Here is a 15501-nt window from a genome sequence, read left to right on the forward strand (position 1 = left end):
CTTAACTTTAAAAAAGTATACAGGGCCTTTGGAGACCTCTTCTTTTCCGGCTGCTGACTTAGTTAAGTCCAGACAGTGGCAGCTGGAGCGGCTATTTTGCCGTTTGGTAGTATGGCCTCTCGTGAAGTGCAGAAAACCATAAAAAGGTTATTTCTCTCTTTTGATGGCTGTCGAGGCACCTAGTAAAATAATTAAAAAGCTTTGATTAGAATTGACCAAAGATGAATTCTTTCCTATATAATCTGTGGGAAGCTACAAAACATTAATAATCCAGCAGTGTCTGCACACTTGATACATACTGACTTAAAAACACAACACAAAACGTATGTTTAAGTTAGCCTTCTCATTCAATTTCTAAGCCACTTATTTTAGATTATAATGTACTTAGTTTTAGCAAATGTAAGTTTGAGCGTTTTTTTTTAGTTTTCCTTGGGTGTCTTGAAAGAAGCTACCAACAAAAATTCATTAGTATCACTACATGTCTTGTGCTTTTGCAACTTGAAAAATGCCTGTTAAAATGTTGAAAATGTTCCATAACCAAGTGGGGTCAATAAATGTTCCAAAGCGTCCATGACTGTCAAAGCCTGAAGATGAAGCATCACTGAATCTTTGCTTCAAAATTCTGGGCTTCTAAATAAATAAATTGTGGTTTTATTGAAACGCACAAGTGAGATATTCATCCTCCATCCATGCATCCCTCTCTGCTAACCTGAGGCTGGATTGAAGTGGCAGGAATAAGTATTTAAAGTAAAATATCAACATTTAAAGCTTACTTACTCTGTTAAAGAATCATTAGAGGGTTGAAAATTTTTTAAAGAATTATAATTTTTTTCTTCAAAAACTATTTGATGCAAAAGACTGCATTTTACTTTTAAATCTAAATGTCATCCGTGGTCTACTGGCAAATGAGGTCACGGTGTTAATCGTCGTAGGATGGATAGAGCTAAACCAACTGGGAAAACAAATTAGTTATACAGTTAGACCTTTCATCCACACGTAAACTCTGTTTTAAATCTCTAAAAACACATAATGCCACTTTGGTTCAACTCTAGATGACCTAAAAAAAATGTATTTAATATCTCAGAGACCAAAGCAGCACAAAGGATAATTTTAACTGCACATACAAGGCACTAACCTCAATCTATTTACCGGTGCTTTTCACATGGGTGGGGTGTCAGCTTCACGCAACTCTTTGAGCTGTAATCCAGATGCGGCACAATTAAACGTTTTTTTAATTTATGGATGCCAAATCCAGGTTAACAAACAGTCCATTTGATTTTGAATGCTAAACATATTTGGTTTGGGATTTGTTTGAGCGGCATGTTCAAAAATTCTGCTATTCAACATCTTAGAAAGCAAGTTTCCTGCCATTGTGCCCACAGTGTTTCTCAACAACCCGTCGTTTATTTATGAGGAGAAATCTAATTGTCTTCAGACAGTTCTGATGGCTAGCCAATACTCTTTAGGCAACCCGGTTTCTAAGAGGAGACGTGTGGGTGGAAAGAGGAAGCCCATTTCACAGTGTGAAAAAAGGCGTTAAAAACACACAATTGAATGTGTGCAGGCAGTTTTTCTTGCAGAGCTGTCAACCACAAAAGACCTGCAGCAGCAACCACACAGGACCTGCAGCAGCATTTCAACTATGAGTCTCCATCGTGCCCAAATCATCGGCGCTGCTGTGCTGCTGATTCTGGCAATCATTGGAATCTTGTTGGTGGTCCTTCCAGCAAAAGAGGCGAAGATACCTGCTGATAACATGGTAGGTTCTGTTTGCATTGCAATTAGCAGTCCATAATGGAACAGCTACTGGAAACCTTCATTTGAACATTAGTCACAAAAAACTATCCATTCCTAAAGGGTTAATGGTGGAGAGTCTTTCTTTCAGTCTCATAATGTCTCATATAGTAACTTGTAAATGCTTTCATATCCCTCAAACCTTTATCACATTACAACCACAAAATTTAGTGTATTTTATTAATATTTTATGTAACAAACTGAGCTAAAGTAGTTAAGAGTTGTGCTATGAAAGAAAACCAATAGTATGCATGATTTTCTAGTGTGATGTGAATTTGTATTCATTCAATCAATCAACATTTGCTACAGTTAAGGTTGGGTACAAGCCTTTTATGGTATTTCCTACCACCTTTGCAAATTTACAGACTTATTGTTCCTTGCAAAAAACCTCAAGCTCAGCAAACTTGTACATAGACCCTCTGTGAACCTTACCTTTCAAGATTCATGTCTGGACTTTGACTGGACCATTCTATCACACCAATATCCTTTAAACTATGTGTCACCAACCAGGTAGCCCGTAGAGGCCACATGTGGCGCTCACAAGCCTGGTCTAAAAATAGCACAACCCACAACTGAGCTGCATATAAAATTTTACTTGATTCCATTGCTCTTCCTTTTCAATCACACTTACATGTACATAGGTTTTAAAATGACAATGTCTAAAAAAGAAGCATTGAAAATATGTTTATATTAAGGTTAGCTCTGACTGCTGTAGTTCAAAGGACAGTACTGGTAGCCCTTGGCACGACACAGTAGCAATGAAGTAGCTCTCGGTTTCACACAGATGTGGACGCCTCGATTGTAACCCTAGCTCTATGTCTGGGGTTGTCATTCTGTTGGTCCTTGTAGCTTCTTGGTTATTTTTCCAGGTTGCCCGATATTTAGTTCCATGCATCTTTTTTTTTTTTAGCTTTTGGCAGCCTCCTGGTCCTCCTAAAGAGCAGTAACCCCCCAGCATAAGGCTGCCACCATATTTCACCGTTCAGAGTGATGTGCAGTGTTAGCATTGCACTACCATGGGTTCTCTGCATGTAGGCGAAAAGGTTCACTTTCGGCCGTATTTGACCAGAACACCTTCAACGTGTTGGCTGTAGGTTATAGCATACTACACACATGACTCCCCTGGGGCTTTCTTTTCGCCACTTTTTTATTTATGTCAGATTAGGGAAATGCACAGTCTATTTGTTAGTTAGGTGACAACTGAAGTAAACCAACTGTAGTATTTTATTAAACAGGGTTTCACATTGTGCTCATCTTTTTGTTTGGACATGTTTAATCGTAACTTGAGATTCTTTTAATGCACTGAGCCCCAAACATTACTGACTAACATTGCAAAATGATCAGTTAACAGTCACTTGGTAAATTAATGTTTTGCATGAGATTAGCCATATTGATCTTTGTAGTGCATGTCAGTTTTGCAGTTGAGGGCATCAAAAATGATCAACTGAAACTGCTCAACTAGCCCACATCAGCTAGTTCATGGTAAGGTGAAACTTTCGGTTTATAAACAAAATTCATCGTTCTGGTATTATTTTCTATCTCCTGAGTCTGTTGTACCCTTTAGAGATCACATGTAAGTACAGTGAAAAATACATATTGTCACTGAAAGTGCTTTGCACTCTTCTAACACATATAGATTAGCCACTGTAAGTACTGTGTTGAAAAGCGTAGCGCTGTGAATAAGTGCTTATTTATATTGAAATGTGTACATTCTTCTATTTTATTCTTTGACTATCACTATCATGTTACTCATTAAATATCTGGATGTCTGTAGCAGATTAATACTAGTAAGCTTAGGCTTGGCTAGCTTATATTGTGCATATATGCATGATATATATATATATATATATATATATATATATATATATATATATATATATATATATATATATATATAGAAAGAGAGAGAGAGAGAGAGAGAGAGAGAGAGTATCTATATATAGATATAGATGCATTTTGAATAAATAGAAGAAAATTATAACTAACAAAAAACATATTCCCATTAATTGAAAGTTCTGCACCTCTTCCTTAACGTGTCTGACAATAAATGCCTTGTGTCTTTCAGTATGGCATTGTACTGGATGCAGGGTCCTCCCACACCTCCATGTACATCTACAAATGGCCAGCTGACAAGCAAAACGGTACTGGTATTGTTACCCAGCACAGTGAATGCGATGTAAAAGGTGAGCAACTCATGTTGAAACTGCAGACCAAAACAGAGCCGGGCTGAAAGTGTGTTTTGGGACAATACAAATAAGCAGAAAGTTGAAATATGCAACATACCAACATGCCTGCTTTGTTCAATGCAACTTCACTTTGTCATATCCTCACTGACTGCCAGGTCTCTCTCAAGGTAACTACATCTGGAGACATAATCGGGTACTTACTATGCAGGTCTTTCCTCCACTTCACAAAGTCAAGGTCTTGCCAACTAAACCAACAAACACAAGTTGGGTTTGTTTGGGAAGGGCAACATGCCAACAGAAGTGTCCATTGAAGACCAGGTTAGGATATTGGGTTTGCTGATGCATACTTGGCTCAGGGTGCCCCTGTCTTGCATAGTCCCTAGACACTTTGGATCTTAACATTAAATCCTGTACTTTTAGAATCTGAGCAAACATTAGACTGAAGAGGGTTTGAACTTTCTGGAAGGTAGACACTTAGATAATTGACAAGGTGTCCTCGTTTTACTTAAACACAGATTAGTTGTTCTAAATGTGTTTAACAAGAGTCAAGAATAAAGAGGATCTCTTTCATCTTAACTGCAGTTTAAAAATGCGTATTTTTAATGTGTATAATTCTCTAAACAGCAGAAACATTTGCGCAACGTTAGTAGTCATATACATGTCTGATGTTTTTACGCTGCAGACTGTAAGTTTGACCTATGTGAAACATGAGGCAAACTTTCAAAATGTTAGGGATATATTGTAAGAGGAACTACCAGATAAAAAAAATAATGCTGTGTTTTACATGGAAGGTCATTGGTAACAGAAGACAACCTGCAGCAGTTTTCATCGCATTTATCAAACAGTGAAATAGTTTGAGACCCTTAAGTACTAGTGAAGTACCTGAGAGTGCAAGTGAGTTTGTTGAAGTGGACTTCTTAGACCTAAGAGGAGATTCACAGATGTATCAAGTCTTGTCTTCTGTGATAAGTACGTCAGTCGTCATTGGCCATTTGGCTTTAGCAGAACTGCAGTGAGAACTTAAGTTGTCAGCTTACATCAGACACATTCTGACAACTTCCAAGCAGTGCTTTTTGACAGCTGTCAGGTTCTGATTCAGTACCGTCCAGCTATCCATTGTCTTGCTTTTATCTGAGATCGAGTCACCGGTGAAAGAAGTAGGTGGCAATCCCAGACAACCATTACCCCAGCAACATCCTCCAGCTTATTCTGGGCCATCCAAGACATTCCCAGACCAGATGGCACTTGTAGAGATGGTTTCTTTCCCAGTTGTCAGTCTGATGAACACTTAAGTTGGAGTACCCAGATTGATATTGTGTTTATTTGCCTAAATTCAGCCATGTTTCTCATATTGTACAGCAGTTTTGTTTCCATTTAACGTGACACATGACTTATCAAACCATGCTGCAACAGAATCAAGAGATGCAATGTCCTCACCAACTTCACGATTAACAAGATTTAATTCAAACTTCTTTTAACTTATCTTGAAATATATTTTTGGTTGGGTAAGCTGGAATATTTCTGAATAAGCTGTTTGCCCGTGGGCACCAAGTAGCCCCCAAGGACCAGATGTGGTGCCCACGAGCCTGTTCTAAAAAGGGCCCAATCCACCAGTGAGCTGCATCTAAAACTTTATTTTATTCCATTACTTTTCCTGTTTATTCATGCTTGAATTTCTATAGATTAAATATTTTTTCAAAGCATGAAAAATGTGTTGTTTTTATGTAAAGTTAAGGTGAACTCTGACTCCTTTTAGTTCTAAGGTCAACAGGTAGTCCTTCGTATGACACAAACGCCATTGAAGTAGCTCTCAGTTCCAAAAAGGCATTTAGACCAAAGGAAGGTGTTTCAGCCATGTTCTCCAGGAGGAGGCCTTCTGACAGACCAAGGATTAATCAAATGAATAAAGGAAGGAGGTATTTGCAGACAGTTGTTGATATTTTATACCAATTCTCTATTGAAATCTCAAAATAAGTCATTTTTTATTAACCTAAAGTCATCATTTAACCTCTGACTGTTCAGATGGGAAGAACAGTCACTTTCGCTTCAATTGTGTCATCACATCTAAACCATCAAGTGTCTTTATTTACATATAGGGATGCAAGGTCTTATGAAAGACTTAATAGTCTGCTTCTGCAAGAGGAACCTTAGTCACTCTAGATTGTTCCCCTTCTCATTCAACTTTGTTTTTAATTTCCTTGGAAACCACATCTTGTTTTCCTTTGGAACAAGGAAGTGTAAGTTTGAAAGTTCACACTGACTTTGTTTCTAAGCAGAGCTGCTATCTTCTTCTTTTTCAGGTGGAGGGATATCCAGCTACGCCGGAAAACCTGGCAGTGCTGCTAAGAGTTTGGAGGATTGTATGGAACATGCCTTATCGAAAATTCCCAAATCTAGACAACACCAGACTCCACTGTGCTTGGGTGCCACAGCAGGGATGAGGCTGCTGAAGTTAGTATAGGATCCTTAGATACAAAATAGAATCTATTTATCCTTTTTGAATCACTCCATTTGTCATATGTTCACGTTTCTGTCAAAAATATCTTGAAAGGATTTCTTTGTCTTTCAATAACGCTTCTCATTTTTCATAGCATAACTAGTCATACAGAGTCGGCACGGATCCTGAAAGAAGTAGAACAGAAACTGCGTTCTTACCCGTTCCTGTTTAAGGAGGCCGGAATCCTGAGTGGCCAAGCAGAGGGGGCCTACGGCTGGGTCACGGTCAACTACTTACTTGAAAACTTTGTCAAGGTAACCGGGATTTGTCTGCATTTTGATTTTCAGAAATACTCTTTGTTAGTTTGATGAATTTATGTTAAAGTAATTATAGCAGATGCAAAGCAGCCTTTTCTTCTACAGGTTAAACCAAAAGACACATGTTGGCTTTACATAAAAAACGGATTGCAGTAAAAGCATGCACATGCAAACACACCTACGAAGTCTAGCAGCGCTATCCGAACCTGTTGCTGCGACAAATAATGTTTTCCTCAATTCTGTCTCAAATGCAGCAGGTGCAGATGTCATAAGGGAGATAGGATAAAGTGTTTTTCTCACCATGAGCTCAGATCTTTCCGTGATTAAAGCACTTCTCAAACTTCAAAAGAATCATCTGACAGTAACAGGGAGGGTGTACGCGGATAGCATTAAGAGCACCCTTTCAAAAATTCCATTGTGTCATAAATCTACAAAGACACGCCCTTCTCTGAGCTGCCTATGGCCTTCCAAAAAACTTTAGGCTTTATTAAGTCCCGCAATGGCAATTTGTTGGCCAGTACTAGTAGCAACCATCACACATGCAATTACACAGACAAATGACAGGGAAGGAACCGAATGAAAGGCAACTTGACATTGTTAAAAAGATCCAATCAACACATTCATTGGGGAAAATGTAGAAACTGGAGCTAAAAGTGAAGTTAAAGTTTGGCAGTTTGATAGCAACCTTAATCAGGACATTTATGTCTAGTTTGTTTAAAAAGCAAGTGACTGTAGGAATGACGGAGTTATTCCCAGCAGAGGTTTGGAGTGGAAATCTGCAGGGCCCATAGATAGTTTTAACCATAAAAAATGCTCCTTTCCAAAGGTTTGTTGTGTATAAGTTATACCCATTTCTGATTGGTATTTCTGTAGAGGGCTTTTCTGTGGAGGGCTTTTCAGCTACAAACTCTTTATGAGCTTATGTAACTAAACAGATATGATTTCATCAAGTGTGTTTTTAACGCCATCCCTCAGGATCTTCAGACGTGGACAGGTCCCAGTTCCAAGGAGAACCTTTTTGTGAAAAAGGCCTGATTTAGAAGTGATTCTGCAGATTGTAAAAGATTATGGAAACAATTCGCTGAAGATATAAAGTATGGATTAAAGTTCCAAGTTTCAGACCGTAAAATTATAACACAGTCTATAAAAAGATGTATTTGGGGCGCGCCTGTGGCTCAGAGGGTAGCGTGACCCATATACAGAGGCCTTAGTCCTCGACACGGTCAACCTGCGTTCGAATCTGACCTGCGGTCCTTTGCCGAATGTCTCTCCCCCTCTTCTACCCCCCTTCCTGTCAGCCTACTTTCGAAAAAAGCGAGCCACTAGAGCCGCAAAAAACCCCCCCCAAAAAAATAGATGTATTGTGCTAACTTGTACTATACTGTTCTTATTGCGTCCAGTTATTTTCATTCATTAAATGGGAAAAGGAAGAAGCCATTACAACGCAGCAGCAAATATCAGTTGTTAGATAAATGTCTGCCACAGCATCAAAAACTGGCCCCATTTTTCCAGCAGCCATAACATTTTGTTAACATGTGATGTTTTCTATGTACTAAACTAGTTCTAAAAGTTTTTACCATCAGTTTCTGTCATTCTGTATCCTGATACGATCTTCCCTGCCTTTCAGTACGGTTTTGTGGGAAGTTGGCTGAGTCCAGGACGAAGCACAATTGGAGCTTTGGATTTAGGTGGAGCTTCCACTCAGATTACCTTCCAGACCTCGCAAAAGTTGGAGGAACCAGCTAAACAGATGAACCTGACCCTTTATGGACAGACCTACACTTTGTACACCCAGAGCTTCCTGTGTTATGGTCAAGACCAGTTTCTCAGGAAACTGTTGGCTCATCTTATCCAGGTAGGATTGTGGGACAGTTTTGATTACAGGTTCAAATAGTTTTGTCATTATCATGGAATCCAAACAGGTTATACTGTCAGCAAGACGACCACAAAAACATAAAACAACAATGATCTTTGTAATTGGTGACAGGGGTATAAACCTATTACATCTTATTCTAACTACTGAGTTTAGACATCTTTCTTCTTGGATTCTTCTGGAAAATAATCTTCAATAAAAGGAGTTAGACCCCGATTATGCTCCTTACTGAGCCCATCAGAACATTTCTGCCTGTAAGACCTCAGTTCCTGGACCAAAATGTAATATATATTGTATTATAATATTCTAAATAGACATGCTGTTTCTAGGCCGAGGTTGTACGTGCAAAATGGTGCTACAGTTGTCCAGACTCTACAAAATGTTGTGTTGCAGGCCCTTTCCAAAGGTGAAGACTGTGATGTAGAACATTCACATTTATAATACTATAATAACATTTAAAGGTGGGAATATTCTCTTGTTAAATCCAAATTCAGCTCCATAGATCGGTCCTACTAACTGGCACTCCAAAATGATAGTGTTACATTTCCAGACAAACTGCAGTGGAGCTACAGCACTTTGTTTGAGGTTTTTGCACAAAGATTTGCCCTCCATTTCTGCCGGGGGTTGGTAGACCCATTAGTCACTGGGCAAGGTTGCTCTAGTTTTCTTTGGTACTAGAATGACGGAAGGCAGAAATATTGCAAATACTGCGGGTATTTGAACAGAGAAATCCCCTCCCCCATCTATTGTTGCTGTAAAAAGGAGGTACGCTCTCTTTTAGTTTGTCATAAGGTGTAGGACATGAACACAATGATCTTGTCCTGACAAGGCCAAAAAGGATTACAATCTAACCTTGGTGAACAAAATCATCAGACACTCCACCATTAAATAAGTTCTTAAAGCAAAGAGGTAACAACAAAAAAAGAACTGTGGGGGAAATACCAAATATAGCCTACAATTCATTTGCTTAGAGAATGACTTTTAGCAATAAATAGAGGAAGTTGCTGTTTTCTGTGTAAAGTTATTAAACCTCCAACATTGTTTTCAAAGGATCTTTGGTCCAACTTTTCAGGGTACATTGCTTCCTTGCTTGGAGGGGAATATATCAGATTTGGCAGAGTGTGCATATATCTATCTATCTATATCTATATCTATATATCTATATATCTATATATATATATATATATATATATATATATATATATATATATATATATATATATTCTTTGTAGATACAGACAATATTTGTTGTTTCACAATTTGTGACATTGATCTTTTTTCCCTTTCAGAGCCAAGGTTCGACGACTAAAGTATTCAACCCCTGCTATCCACAATTGTTTAATATTTCTTTGAAGCTTGGGGAAGAAGTCTTTGATTCTCCTTGTACAGACAAATACAGGCCAGTCGATTTGGATCCTCAGGCGACAGTAACAGTCGTGGGCACAGGACATTATCAACAGTGCGTCAACAATGTAACGGAGATCTTCAGTTTTAGCAACTGTAACTACTCAATGTGTTCCTTTGACGGAGTGTTTCAGCCCAGAGTGACCGGAAGCTTCATGGTACGTTGGTCTTTTAGATACAGACAGAAACAAACGTGTTAGTGTTCATTCACACATCAGACATTTTATTTCACTGTCGCGCTGTTTACCTTTACTGCACTTAAATAATTGACACCCTACCATGTTCACAGTTTGCTGATTGCTATTTTAAAGATCGAGTTTTAGAATTACAACACTTGATCAAACACATTTCACATATGAGCAGATGGGGCCGTTATGTGTGGCTTGCCATCAGCCTCTCCTCACGCTGTTCCTTTTCGTGTTGACCTTTATCTACAACATGTCGTTGCTACTTGCCGATGTTCACAAAACCTTTTTAAATATCTGTGGCATAGTGGAAAAAGTACCAACTCTTAGTCGAAGATTGCTCGTGCAAATCATAACAGGCGCAAAGTGGTGCAGACCGCCTGTTTAAATGAGGATTTTGTGTGTGCTACTGGCAGTCATCAAGGAGAGGGGCATAAAGTGTACATAAACTGTGTACATAAACTGTGTACATAAACTGCCATAAAGTGATGGTTGGACTTATTTGGAAATCCTGCTGCTTCAAAGTTAGCATTGCTTTATAGACGATATGTCTCTATTTTTATTTATGACTGTCAAAATGGGTTAATATGCACAACAAAGGTTCTCTCTCTCTCTGTTTGTCGTTATATTTACGCCTCCCTGTCGCCACAATGACAGCTGACCTTTTTTATTTTTATTTTTATTTCTTTTTCTGATCATCACTGAACATGCCTTATAAGAAAAACTCGCCCGATAAGATCAGGTTCTTATCACCATGAATTGTTTCCCCACAGGCATTCTCAGCCTTCTACTTCACTCAGATTTACATGAAAACCATCACCAGTATAACCGTCACATCACCCAATGACGTAGTGAAAGCGGCCAAGCTCATCTGCAATATGACCATCACTGAGGTACTACCCCATGTATATACTGTAGGCTGTTAAAAAAAATAAATAAAAGGTGTTATAGTTGGGCTAAATTTAAGTGGTGATGAAAATTCAAAAATTCTTGTGTTTGTATTTACAGCTTGTGAAGAAGACAAACGCGTCAGAGAAATACATGAAGAACGTTTGCACCATGGCTAATTTTGTCCAGATTCTATTGACCAAAGGGTATCGTTTTGATGAGGCTTCCTTTCCTTCTATTTCTTTTAAGAAAACGGTGAGAAGTAAACGAAGTAAATACCTGGATGGCCTTTGTTTGCTGTAAAACATGGCCCGCTCTATCTTGTGACCTACTGTGACTTATCTTTTATCTCTACAGGCAGGGGGAGCCTCTGTAGGATGGGCTTTGGGATACATGCTGGATGTGAGCAATGAAGTGCCAGCAGAGGCTTTCAGCGTGATGAAGGCTCTACCCCAGGGGGCTTGGGCTGCCGTCATCTTCCTGTGTATTATATTTCTTTTCTGTGCTCTGTCACATGGCATGGTGATCTATATAAACAGATGATTTTAGAAGTGACGATATCTGACTTGAAAAGAAAACACACCTCTTAAGCATTTTTAAGAGACACAACGTGTGTTTTCCTGCGAATTTCAGTTTGCAAAAATTCCTTACTACTATCTAGGTTGACATTTGAAAAATCAAACTAATCATATTAATGTTGTATTTCTACATTTATATTAATCATAGTCCACAATTTGATAAACATCATATAAACTGCTGTGGAAAGTTCTTTGCCCCTGTACAGACTTGTTTTTTGCTTGGTCACTCCTAAATCTGTTTTGTTCATTTGAGATATCCACGGCTGGACCTTTAAGATCACTGGAGTTTAAGATCACACACTAATGATTAGACATTCTGCTTCAGGACTTTCTGCTCGAGAGCTGGATTTATGGTTCTGTCATTCACAGCAAGTCATCCATGGTCAGAGGCAGCCACTGACCATCATACCACCGCCACCAAATCTGACTTTTGGCATAAAAAGGCAGATGTGATGGCTTTGCCTTCTTTTTTTTTTGGATCCAGAAAATACAGCGCAAGCAGACAACTAGTGTGAATGTGGAAGGACTCCGACCCAGATTATGATAGATTATGTTCATGAGTTTTGAAGAATAGTTATGATTTTTATCTTCTTTGAAAAAACCTGATTTTTGACCTCTTTTGTTCAAGTTTTGTTTTCATTCTTCAAAGGGGGACAGAAAACATTTGTAACCTTCCTGATAATTTGTCAAAGTGCTTTCGGAGTAATTGTGATGGTCAGCCACCCCTGGGAAGGTTCATCACTGCTCCATGTTTGCTCCATCAGGGGATAATGGGTCTGACTGTGCTTTGAAAAAAGCCTTTGAAATGGATTTGAAATGGATTTGTAGCGTAAAAGACAGAATGAAAGAAATCAATGGCTTTATTTGTTATCTGTAATTTTTTGTGAAATCACGACATGATGTCTATCCATCCATCCATTTTCTAACATGTCTATCCCCATTGGGGTCACGAGGGGTGCTGATGCCTATCTCCAGCTGTCAATGGGCGAGAGGCGGGGTACACCCTGGACAGGTCACCAGTCTGTTGCAGCACAATATAATGTGATTGTGTTTTTTTGATCTTTTAACCTATACAACATGTAGACAGTCCAGACCTAAAAACATCTCTTGATTATTGGATTCTCTTTGGCCATTAAAGTTAAATTACTCAAATAATGGTTATACCATGGTGTGTGTGTGTTGATTTGCAAAGTCCTCAAAGTCAATATTTGAAAACTTATTTGAAAACTGCATTTTACATTAAAGAGACCACAACAATAAATGCAATGCTTTTGTCTGAATTCCTCGTTATTGTTGCAGCACAGTTCCTCTTTTACTTTTCTTCTGAGGTGTCTGATAGCAACTCGTTTTGGTGCGGTATCTTTAAATGCATAGAGAAACCGAATGGGTTGAGAAAAAAGAATATCAAACAGAATATCAAAATATCTAGGCAATACTACTACTACTACTACTACTACTAATAATAATAATAATAATAATAATAATACATTGTATTTCAAGCGTCTTTCAAAAACACTCAAGGAGACTGTACAGGTAAAAACAATAAGTGGTAAAAGCAACATCGTTATAATTAAAAGAAACAACACAAACTACACACAGGAAAGTAACAGAAAATCATAATGAAAAGGCAAATCTCTGCAGGCAACACCTGAAGAGACTAAATTCAAATTTTCTGCACTCATAGAGACTCCAAGTACACAACAAAATGTATATATTAATGTTTTTAAAAGTGGATTTTTTTTGCATGATATGTCCTTTTTAGATGATGGTATCTTTGTAGAAATTTATAGAAATCTGTAAAGAGGGTAGTGTTTTCCACAGCACAGATCATAAAGACGTCCTCATCATAATTGTACCTACAATGATGACAACAGATGTGAATCATGGTTACTAAATCTCTGTCTTTTAAGTAGACTCAAGCCTCTACTGAATCTCTCACTTGCTGTTGAAGTAAATCTTGCTTCAAACAAAAGGATAATGCCTGCTTAAAGTAAAAATTTGTTTTCTCACTCTTCTTATTAATTGATATTCTAAAGACTTTATCTTCACAGACACAGTCTTCGGTGGTTCTTTTTTAGTACTATACTGACTGACACTAAAGTCAGGACCCCTGTTGTGAAGACATCTTAAGGTTTTCCAGCAGAACTTAAATTGCTCTGTGGAGGACCAATGTTGCCCAAATCAATAATGCATACATACATAGTTTATAAATAAATGACTTAATAAACTACAAAAATTCAAAAAGGATCCCAATAATTAATCTTCAAATTGAAAGCAGTTAGAAAGATTGGACTCTTTATCAACCCTACACAAAAAATCTGATAGTTAAAAATCTGATAGAGCCCAGAATTAAGTTACCTGAATGATGGATATGGTAAATAAAATAATTTATCTTGGCATAAGGATGATTGTAGTAGTCAAATCTAGGCCTACAGCCTTCAGAATAAGAACTACACTGCAAAAAGGGAACAAAAAGTAAGTAATTATTTCTTGAAACAAGTGTATTTTTTCTTGATTTGAGCAGGTAAATAAGACTATTTGCCAATGGATAGGTTTTTTCCCGCTAAAATAAGATAATTAGATATCCTAGACTTGAAGTAAGATGATGAAGATGAATTGTTCCCATTTTAAGTGCAAAAATCATATTCAATTGCAGTATACAATGTGCGTGCTCTCTTCTCTCCAGGCAATTTTGTTAATTTCCATGAGATGGGCTGTGCTTATATGTCATGTCATGCAAAGAATCGTAGGATTCCTTGTAGCTCCTTTGCACCAGCATTGGATGTTGCAAGGTTCCTAGGCTGAAGGAGCTATGAGAGGAAGCATACAGGCTCCTTTTCTTACCTCCTTACTGTACCATTTGGAGAGCACTTATCATGGTGACCTCTGATTCACAAAGCCAAAGCAGAAGACGGATGTGGTTCATGGGGCATCAATGACTTTGGCTGTCTTATTGTTCATATTAAAGTTCATTTGCAACAACATGACAAACATTAGGCACTGCTCTATGAACTTTTCCAAAGCATGCAAAATTTAGCTCACCTATTTCCTAAGAGCTCGGCTGGGGCCAATAGGAATGAAGCGGAGTTGGTAAAAGACCGCCCCCTCTGTCTCTGCCCCTTTCTGTTATTACATTTCCAGGTGCATGTTGAGATGGACAGGAAAATCCAGAAACCAAGGGATGTTAAAAAAATAGACTGAAATAAATGGGCGCGGGGAACTCTGTGTGAGAACAGAGCTATATTGGAAGAGAGAATATATCAAGTGTTTAAATTTTAAAAGGGCAGGAAAAACATTTTAAATATCTATTTGTGTGGAAAAAAAACATGTTTTAAATGTATTTGGGTGGTGATAAATATGAAGAAATAAAAAGGGCAGGAAAAACAAAACAGTAAGAAATTAACAGGGCAAAAATATAGAGTTCAATAAAAAATAATTACTAGGCTAGAGATATATTACAACAGTTAAAGATTCAAATAGAAATATGTTTGTATCTCAATACTGATTTTTTTTTTTTAAGATTTAGTTGCATTTAATAGGACACTAATTTATATCAATCAGTCAATCAAATAATTTTATTCAGACACAAACAAGGTCCATAGTAAATAAAAACAGACAAAACAACCATGAGACAAAATAAAAGCATAGATAATTTGTTCAATGCTATATAAACCAAGATGCTAGTGATTCCACAGACTAGAAAATAACTTAACCAAGCCTTTTGCAGGGTTGGTTAAGGTGTAAATTATGCTGTTTACAGAGTTTGTTAGCGTAGACATACACCTGTACATAAGGAGCTACTTTTAGACCCAGTAAGTATTTTATTGAGTCATTCATGT

The 15501-nt window shown here is 37.8% G+C and overlaps 1 protein-coding gene across 1 annotated transcript; it reads left to right on the forward strand.

The window, feature by feature from the left end:
- The first annotated feature begins 1274 nt into the window (after positions 1-1274).
- LOC105915363 (ectonucleoside triphosphate diphosphohydrolase 2) lies at positions 1275-12923 on the forward strand. Its single transcript, XM_012849439.3, has 9 exons — positions 1275-1759; positions 3860-3977; positions 6281-6431; positions 6572-6731; positions 8362-8589; positions 9897-10169; positions 10970-11089; positions 11205-11339; positions 11442-12923. Exons 1-9 carry the CDS (start codon positions 1643-1645, stop codon positions 11625-11627), a joined length of 1488 nt encoding a protein of 495 aa, XP_012704893.2. The 5' UTR covers positions 1275-1642; the 3' UTR covers positions 11628-12923.
- Positions 12924-15501: the final 2578 nt, after the last annotated feature.

The sequence above is a fragment of the Fundulus heteroclitus genome, chromosome 12 (assembly GCF_011125445.2).
Source record: "Fundulus heteroclitus isolate FHET01 chromosome 12, MU-UCD_Fhet_4.1, whole genome shotgun sequence".
Classification (NCBI taxonomy): Eukaryota; Metazoa; Chordata; class Actinopteri; order Cyprinodontiformes; family Fundulidae; genus Fundulus; species Fundulus heteroclitus.